Here is a 9,896-nt window from a genome sequence, read left to right on the forward strand (position 1 = left end):
TTTTGGGATAGCATTGGAAATGTAATTGAGGAAAATACGTGATAAAAAAAAATTTAAAAAGCAAAAATAAAAATGTATATGAAGCTCCCATTTCAAGGCTGGAGAAATGGCTCAGTGGTTAAGAACACTTGCAAAGGATCCAGGTTTGATTCCCAATACCCATAGATGGTTCACAACAACCTACAGCTCCAGATCCATGGGATCTGAGACCTTTTCTAACCACCACAGGCACCAAGCACGTATGTGGTACAAATGCATACATACATTCCCATAATAAAAAAAAAATTTAAAAAGAAGAAACTACTATTGATACAATTAGACTTTTACAATTAGACAATTACAATTGCTAATAGGTAAATGTTAAGGCACAGAGCTTAAAAACAAAGAGATTAGAGTCTGATCAGACTAGTCTAAGGTGTAACTTTATCAGTTATTAACTATAGCAAGATAAAAAATTTTAAAAATCTTGAAAGTTCAACTTCTTGTTTGTGCCAAATGATGGTGGTGCATGCCTTCAATCCCAGCACTTGGGAGGCAGGAGGACTCTCTGAGGATGCTCTCTCATTTGTGCCAGGACCACACTGAGAAACCCTGTCTAGAAAAATAAATAAATAGATAAAACTTACTTAAAAAAAAGGTTTCTCATTTGTAAAATCAGGTATATGGTGATATTATATATGCATATCATATATAATATGAATTTAAACTATATAAACTACTTAATATCAGAAGATTTTAACCACCTGTATATAATAAAACCTATTTAACTGATCAAAGGTTTGAATGTTCAACCCTAAATGGGATAAGTATACATCACCTCTTCCAAGGCTCAAGAACCAGAAGAGACAGAAAGAATATAATGGCTGAAGGAAGGGATAGTGTGTTTGTTATTCAATGCTACATTTCAGGAATAAAACAGGAATCTTGAATTTTAAGTGGCTTTGATTGTTTAGGATGCACAGCCATCACAGATGAGGGGGGTCCTAAGGCCCTGATGTTCCCATGAGTGTATTGATAGTCAAGTACTGCTAGGCAAGTATTGCTCACAGCCCTTCTCCTCCCTGGATCTTTTGGCAGTTCCTGGTTGTCAAGAGAGGCAGAGAAATTTTCTTAAGTGATGCAGCCACTTAAATAATCCTTCACACAGAATTCTATGGTAACTCTAATTGTACTTATTAGTTGATAATCCTCTAAAGAGATTATAGAGATAGCTCAACAGTTAAGAGAACTGGCTGTTCTTCCACATGACTCAGGTTCAATACATGCATGCGCTCAACACAGTCTTTAACTCCAGTTCCAGAGGCTCTTCTAACACCCTCACATAGACATGCATGCAGGCACCGATGCACATAAAATAAAAATTAATTAATTAAATTCTCTTTAATAAAGAAAAAGGAAGAAAACCTCCCTTTAAGAAAATGATAGTAGACAGGGACTAGATGTGAAGAAGAAAAGAGATCTGCATGCACGGGAGATAAGACTTGAGAGTAATGAGGGATAGATGTTTGAATATATCTTAAGGAAATCAATATATATATAAGTACACACACACACATATATATAAAACACACACACATACACACACACACACACACACACACATGTATGTATGTATATGTATGTTAATAAAAAACAAAAACAATGTAATACTTATCTTGAGGACATGAATATAGCAACCTAATCAAAGATCAGATCACAGTATTTCATTCAGCCCGGAAATTCATATCTATTTTGTATTTAGTGTTCAATCGCAGTAAATGAATTTGTAATTTTCAAACAGACAGATACAAAAACAACAAAACAAAAAGCCCCAAACTGTAACTACAGTATATTGTCAGCTCTAACGTGTCTTAAAAGTTCATGGAATCAAGATACTTACCCATGCTAAGGGATTCTTTCTGAAATTCCTTAGTTAGGTGGGATCGGTTAGTTATGCAGTATACATAGCGCTCCAACACATACCAACACATTTCATAATAAAATGGGTAACGGAATTTATTTGGAACCTACACAGAAAGAGAATAATGAGAAAACGAGGCAATGACAATTTTCAAGGAAAGAAAATATGAAAGATAATTTATAACTGCAATAATTAACCCAGAAAAAATTCTTTGTTAGTCAATCTATAAAGTCAAGCTGGCATCTGAGGCAAGAACTCAAGTCAATCTGTCAATTTTGAGAGACAGGAATGGTAGCTTGTAACTGCAATCCCAACACTCAAGAGGCTGAGACAAGAAGCAAGGTCAAGGCTTGGACTACATAGAGACCCTGTCTCAAAAAGGGAAGAAAATATTGCCTTAGAGTAAGTATGAAGGCATCCCACCCTTGGCTTTGTTTTTTTCTGAATCTTAGAACATAGGACAAAGAATCCAATGAATGACAGACAGGACATAAAGCTACACTTACAGTAAGTCTATCACTATATCTCTATGTGAAAGTATAACTTTAAACTCATTCTCAAGCTGCATGCTGTTTACAACACTGAGCCTTTGTCCAACATCTACCTTCATTTCCCTGGCTTGTCCTCTATAGTATGCCCAGCAATCAGACTAATCTCTGTGGCTTTATCTGTCGCTGTCTTGGTAGCATGAGGGCTCTTTTCAATTCAGAGCATCTTAAAAATTATTTCAGAAATATAAAGAATGCCCCTTAGATATACCATTGCCAAGGATAAGATAAATTAAAAAAACAAAACAAAACCATGTATCAGTGAACAGGGAAGATGAGTGCCAGATGTCATTCTAAACTATATCTGCTGCCCTCTGGACACTATCTTTACTCCTAGCACTCAGGGAACAGAGACAAACAGATTTTTGTGAGTTTGAGGCCAGCCTAGTCTACATGGTTAAGTTCCAGAGCAGCCAGAATTACATAGATAAACCCTGTCTTAAAAAATAAAATTAAACTAGGCATGGTGGTTCATGCCTTTAATCCCAGCACCAGGGACCCAGAGGCAGGTGGATCTCTGTGAGTTTAAGACCAGACAGGGTTATTTTTGTTTATTTTGGTTTTAGTTTTTTCCAACCAAGGCTTCACATAGCCTTGGCTGTCCTGGTAGATAGACCAAGCTAGCTTCAAACTCAAGAGATGTGCCTGCATCTGCCTTTGGAATTAACCGCACAGGACCAGTACCAGCCACTGACAGCCAGGGCTGTTGTATACAAGAGAAACCCTGTCTTGAAAAACAAAAGAATTGAATTAATTCTTTCTTTGTTTTTCTTCTCTTCTCCTTTCTTCCTTCCTTCCTTCCTTCCTTGCTTCCTTCCTTCCTTCCTTTCTCTCTTTCTACCCTCCTTTTAGAATGGCTACATATTAAGGGCAAATAGCACCCCCTATGATGTCCATCTGTCTTCATGAATTTAAAATGAAAGGGGTCCCTTCTCAAAACCTTTCACCAGGTCACAGGGTATTATTATGAAGTGACGAAATCACTTTATCATCAGACAAGAAGCATACAACCAATGAAGCGTATGACCAGGCCCAGATCTGGATCTCTTAGATGATTACAGCTTTAGCCAGAAGTTTCCTCTTTCTCATTTAAAACCCAATCTCTTTCTGGCAAAAGAGTACAGAGCTAGGAACTAACAGAGCTAAGTATAATACACCACGCTTCTTGATGAGCCTTTGAAGTATAGTAATACTTTTTGGGACAGTTCTTGAGTTCAGGTCAAGTATAAATTATATTTTTAAAAAACCCTCGGGGGCTGGTGAGATGGCTCAGTGGGTAAGAGCACCGGACTGCTCTTCCCAAGGTCCAGAGTTCAAATCCCAGCAACCACATGGTGGCTCACAACCATCCGTAACAAGATCTGGCGCCCTCTTCTGGAGTGTCTGAAGACAGCTACAGTGTACTTACATATAATAAAAATAAATAAATCTAAAAAAATAAATAAATAAAAAATAAAAAAATAAAAAACCCTCAATTTTTATGAGACCTGATTAATACTGACACTCATGATGTGGAGGGAAGGCCCCAACAAGATGGTCTTTACCAATGGCTAAAGACACATGCTGTCAAGCTGGATGACCTCAATGACATTTCTAGGACATGGTGAAAATAGAGAATCTGACTTGTGCAAGTTGTCTTCTAACCTCCATTCATATGCCTTGGCATAGCAACCCAAAATACATGCACAAAATAAATAAAATTTAGTTTTAGAAAGATGTTTGTATTTTTACAATGGGAAAGTGAAGAAGGGGAGAACTGGTAATCAAAATAAAGACAAAAAAACCTCAAAGGTGTGAAATTTGAAGTTATCATCCCCATTCCACAAATTATTCATCAGGATAAAAATGAAAAACATGTTTCAAGGGATTATACAAACATTGGGATAATAGCTTCACAGACCCCCAAAAGCTGGGCGTGGTGGCGCACACCTTTAATCCCAGCACTCAGGAGGCAGAGGCAGGCGGATTTCTGAGTTCAAGGCAAGCTTGGTCTACAAAGTGAGTTCCAGGACAGCCAGGGCTACACAGAGAAACCCTGTCTCAAAAAACCAAAAAAAAAAAAAAGTCCCCCAAAACAAGACTCAAGCATCCAGTAAATTTTTTTTATTATATTCTCAATATGTGAAAACATTTTAATGAAAAAAAAAATCTGAAATTGTGACAAATTATCCATGAATCCCTATCTGATTCATTTAAGTCATTTGTTCGGGATGGAGGATAGCACTAGATGCATGAATATGAAGGTTAGAAGTGTCAATTCTATCCTTACATCATGTTCATTCTGGGGCTTGAACTTTGTTATCAAATAGCATCAGTATCTTTACCTGCTAAGCCATCTCATCTCATCAATCTCTTTATTAAACCTGTCTTTTTCTTTAAGACACGGTCTTGCTACATAGGCCAGGCTTCCCTTAAACTCACAATCTTCCTGTTCCTGAATGCTTCAAAGATGAGAGGCAAGTGTAACCATGTTCACCTAACATCTGCCTTAAATGGGGAAACATCTTCACATATAATTGTTACATTACTTACCCGTGTTCGATCTTCAATGCTATATATCTTTAATTGCATGGGGATGTTGAAGCTATGCAAAAAATTGCCTCCAAACACTAATGTGTCTGTAGGAGTATACACAGCATGAATCCAACCTGGGAACAGGGAGTAGAGTCAGGATTGAAAGCACATACTGCAATATACTTTCTTCAGAATAGTACTTCTAGATTATATTTTTCTCTTTTTTTGGAAACATGTCCTTGATCCATAGCTCAGACTCCTTTATGGTTGGTTAAGTTACTTATCTCTCAAAGCCTTAATTTTCTCTTTAAAACTAGAATAGACTATATTTTATATATAATGGTGAGCATTAAATGAGAATATATATATATGTATGTGTGTGTATGTATACATATACATATATATATATGGAACAAGTTTTATTTATTTTTAAGACAGGGTCATAAAATGCTGCTCATGCTGGTCTCAAACATGCAAATAGCTTGAACTTTAAGTGCATGATCCCATACTCGGTAAAAAAATGTGAGAATTTTTAAATTTTTTTATTGCTAGAGATAAAACCCAGGGTATTATGCATGCTAAGCAAATACTCTACCATCATATTATTACTCCCTCAGTGCAAGAAACTTTTAAATAAATGCTGCTACCCTTTTTTTGAAGCACCAATTATGTGCCAGGCTCCACACAGGATAGTTTATTAATATTCTCATGTAGTTTTATCAAATAAAAACAGATTTAAGTATCTGACCAAAGTAGTACTGAGCAGGCAAATGCATAGCCAGAATTCTCAAAAAGATAGGGACTCCAAAATTTGTTCTTTTTATATGCATTTATTTAGAATTAAGATGCAATGAAAATATCTACAATTTATTCATACTTGGTGGTGTGCACCTTTAATCACAGCACTCAAGAGGCAAGGGCAGAGGCAGCCTATTCTACATAGCAAGCTCCAGGACAGCCGGAGCTACACAGAAGCCCTGCCTAGAAAACAAAATTCTGATTCAGCATTCCCTACTCAGGTGGGAAAAGTTGTTCTCACTAGAGAGGACAGACACATCACATGTAAGAACTCTGGATTACTAGGCTTAATATATAGTCCAGATTAATACATCTGAGAAGCACTGTACCTGTAGTAAGCACTGCTTTTGTTACATTTTTCTTTTTTTAAAGATTTACTTATTTTATTTACATGAGTACAGTATAGTTGTTTTCAGACACACCAGAAGAGGGCATTAGATCCCATTATAGATGGTTGTGAGCTACCATGTGGTTGCTGGGAATTGAACTCAGGACCTCTGGAAGAGCTCTTAATGGTGCTCTTAATCACTGAGCTGTCTCTCCAGGCCTTGTTATTTGTTTTTAAATACATATTCTCTGTGTGTACTTCATAAAAACAGGAAAACACCATTTTTTGCTGCTGACTGTACAGTCATGCACATACAATGCTTCACTGGGCACTGAATTCAGAGCCTTGGTCATAATCGGCATTCTTTAAGAAACTTAGAAAGCAACCTACTTTCCCCTACTTTGCTTACCTGAGGGAATAACGAAGGTATAGCCCTGCTTGAGCTCAATTCGTTGGCAATCTGACACCCGGTCACCCAGAAAGATGTCTCCCTGTTTCCCTGATAGCAGCCAATTCTCGTACAGCTCCAGGTTGTGGGCTGTAGGGGGGATGAGCCAGAAGACCTGTGAGTTAAAAAACTTCAGTCTGTTAACAGCTATTGACATGATCCAGTCGTCTCCCTCAACTGATAAACAGGCACAAAGAGGATTGGAAGGTAGAAGACTTGTCTATCTGGGTAGTTCAGGACCCAAAGAAACAGATCTTTCTTGCCATTCACTTGATCTGACAGCATCTAGATTTCCTGGGACTGTGGCAGTAGAAGAATCCTGAACACTAAGAGAAAATGGCCTTGGGCTTATTATGTGGGTAACTTCTTTTCTTTTTTTCTTTTTGAAACAAGGTTTTTCTGTTTAGCCCTGGATGTACTGGAACTCACTCTATAGACCAGGCTGGCCTTGAACTCAGAAATCCACCTGCCTCTGCCTCCCAAGTGCTGGGATTAAAGGCATGCGCCACTACTGCCTGGTGGGTAATTTCTTAATAACTAGCTAGAGGCTTAAACAGCTCAGTTATTTAGACATAATTAATTAACTCTAAGATATTGTTCTAGGCTGCTCTGTCTTCTTTTTATTTTTTAAGATTTTTAAATTATTATTATACGTAAGTACACTGTAGCTGTCTTCAGACACACCAGAGGAGGGCAACAGATCTCATTATGGATGGTTGTGAGCCACCATGTGGTTACTGGGATTTGAACTCAGGACCTCTGGAAGAGCAGTCAGTGCTCTTAACCGCTGAGCCATCTCTCCAGCCCTAGGCTGCTCTGTCTTAATGTAGTAACTAAGATCAATAGGACAAAATTATGATCCCATCTACACAAATTTAAGTAAACAAAAGAACTTTGGATACAGAGGTCCAGATGTTCCATGTTAAGTTCTTGTTTTCATTCCCGCTCTGTTTCTGCTAATAGATGTAGTTCCTCCAAGTGGAGAAATGGCTAATACCACAAACCTCTGCTTTTACCTCTAGATTGTAATTCTGATATACTATTTAGAAAAACTCATTAGGAGATAGAATATATATTATTATCAGAATTTAACTCTTTTATAATTGAAGGTACTTTTTCCAATCCTTAAAAAGACTTAATGCTCCCTTTGGTCACATTTCAGAACAATACCTCCAGACAGGGAGAGGTGGCTGAATTCTAATTTGCTGGACTTTTGGTTAATATATCCAAAACTTATGCTCTCTTCCTCTACATTACTTTTCTTACAGATACAAAAATGATACTGAACTCCTAAAACTACCTCTTCAGCTTTACCTAGAAACCTTTTGCTTTAAGAACTGGCCAAATATTGGTAGAATGACACTGGCCTACTAAAACTCCACTCCACACAGGTAACCATCTGCAATTCTCCTCTGATAGGGACGGATGATGTTTCCTAGTGTTATATTACGAGGTTTCCAGAGTACATTAAGCATTCAAATCATTTCTAATTCCAATCCTACTATGACCATACCTTTCCACCTTGGTGGATGTGATACCAAACAGAAGTACCTCCAAAATCCACATGGAAGTCAGTATAGCAGCCTCGAACACTCATTAGACAGTACCTGCCCCAAAGAGAAGCAGCAGCATTAATTAGTACACTGAGAAAGAGACCTACCCCCCAAAAGGACATTCTCTTCCTAGTGAACCCCTCTACTTGGCATCTAATAAACTTCTAGTAGGTTTTCTTTCTTTCCTTTTTGGGAGGTTTGAGGCAAGGTTTCCTGGCTGTCCTGAATTTGCTACTAGAGCAGGCTGGCCCTGAAACTCTACATCAAGGCATGGCACACCATATCTTCTTAAAGGAATTCAGTTCTATGTCACATTTTCAGGACCATAAAATCTTTCCCCTTTATTATGAGATCATGTGCTATGTAATTTCTCACATACTCTTACCAATTTGATGATTAAAAACAGCAAAGCTAGAAAAGGGATGGCCTATTCCTTGTTATCAATGCTGTACCTCACAGAACACTGAGGAAAGTGCACAAGAACAAGTCACTTACTTTTGCACTTTAGGGTACTGCATCTCTAAGATGGCATTTGTTGATTCAGTTTGACTTTCTTTCAAGTGCCTTGGCCACATGTTATCTACCCAGTCAATGAAATCCACCTTTAAAAAAAAGAGAGAGAGAGAGAGAGACATTTAGGGTCCAAGAAAAGCAGTGAGATTCCAGAGGTTTTTTTTTTGTTTGTTTGTTTTTTTTTTTTTTTTTTTTTTTTTTTAGTATAGAATAGTTCAGGGCATGGGGAGGGGAGTTGAGAGAGTAGAAGAGGCAGAAAAAGGCAGAGAGAGGGAGAGAGTAGAGAAGTAGAGGCCAGCCATGACCACGTGGAGAGAGAGGGGGAAGGGTATGGGGTCAAAGGAAGAGCAAGGGAGCGAGAGGCAAGAGAGAGGCAAGAGTAAGAGCAAGTTACAGAGAATTTGAAGGTCAAGAAAGCAACTCCTTTAGATGTACACTGCATATAATAACATTTAAAAACCCATGAGCCTTAGAGTCAAAAGACAAATGCTCTGTAAATGGATAAAAGAGAGAAGTGGTCCCAGTAACATAATTGTACAGCCAGCTCTGCTCAAAATGGATTCATTAAAGACATTTTATAACTAGAAACTTTCTTCTGTCAATATTGGTATAATAGAGGTTGAAAACATGCTTATATGTAAAATTTTTAAGAGGTAGTTTCTGAGGATACAACGATGAGGGCTGAAGATGACCTAGTTTGATCCCTAGGACTTACATTGTGGAAAGGACAATCTATTCTCATACATGTGTACCATGATGTATGTGCACATGCACACACACTTATAAAATAAATGTATTTTTCTAAAAAAAATAGTAGATCAAAGAGGAAAAAAAAGAAATTTAGTATGTGACATAGAAACTACTGAGTTAGCAATTATAAGTTCCTGATTTATCAAAAATCTGAGAGCAAAGGGATAGTTTGTTTAGCTCTAGTCTTTGAAATGGCTGGACATGCTAGTGCATATATTAATCCCAGCACTCAGAAGGCAGAGCCAGGAGGATCTGAGTTCCAGGTCAGCAAGCCAGGTATACATAGTGATTCTGAAAAAAGAAAAAGAAAGTCAAAGAAAGGGGTGGGGGAGAATGATGAAGGACGGATAGGCCGATAATACAACTAGAGAGATGTTTATGTTCCATACCTAACACCCATATCGCAGCTCACAACCACCACAACACAAAACACCTGGACCAAACAACCATACACATAAAAATAAAATAATTACAACAAAACAAAAAGCCAGATGTGGTGGCGCACGCCTTTGATCCCAGCACTTGGGAGGCAGAGGCAGGCGGA

The 9,896-nt window shown here is 37.9% G+C and overlaps 1 protein-coding gene across 4 annotated transcripts in view; it reads right to left on the reverse strand.

Annotated features, from left to right (window-relative positions):
* Kdm2a (lysine demethylase 2A) overlaps window positions 1-9,896 on the reverse strand; it is an 82,066-nt gene that overhangs the window by 26,528 nt on the left and 45,642 nt on the right. For all 4 annotated transcript variants that reach the window (XM_029472319.1, XM_029472320.1, XM_021151213.2 and 1 more), the window contains 5 exons: window positions 8,585-8,691; window positions 8,050-8,143; window positions 6,498-6,651; window positions 4,981-5,096; window positions 1,880-2,006 (listed from right to left, as the gene is read on the reverse strand). In XM_029472319.1, coding sequence (XP_029328179.1) covers window positions 1,880-2,006; window positions 4,981-5,096; window positions 6,498-6,651; window positions 8,050-8,143; window positions 8,585-8,691 — 598 coding nt within the window. The remainder of the gene's footprint in view (window positions 1-1,879; window positions 2,007-4,980; window positions 5,097-6,497; window positions 6,652-8,049; window positions 8,144-8,584; window positions 8,692-9,896) is intronic.

Source organism: Mus caroli, chromosome 19, assembly GCF_900094665.2.
Source record: "Mus caroli chromosome 19, CAROLI_EIJ_v1.1, whole genome shotgun sequence".
Classification (NCBI taxonomy): domain Eukaryota; kingdom Metazoa; phylum Chordata; class Mammalia; order Rodentia; family Muridae; genus Mus; species Mus caroli.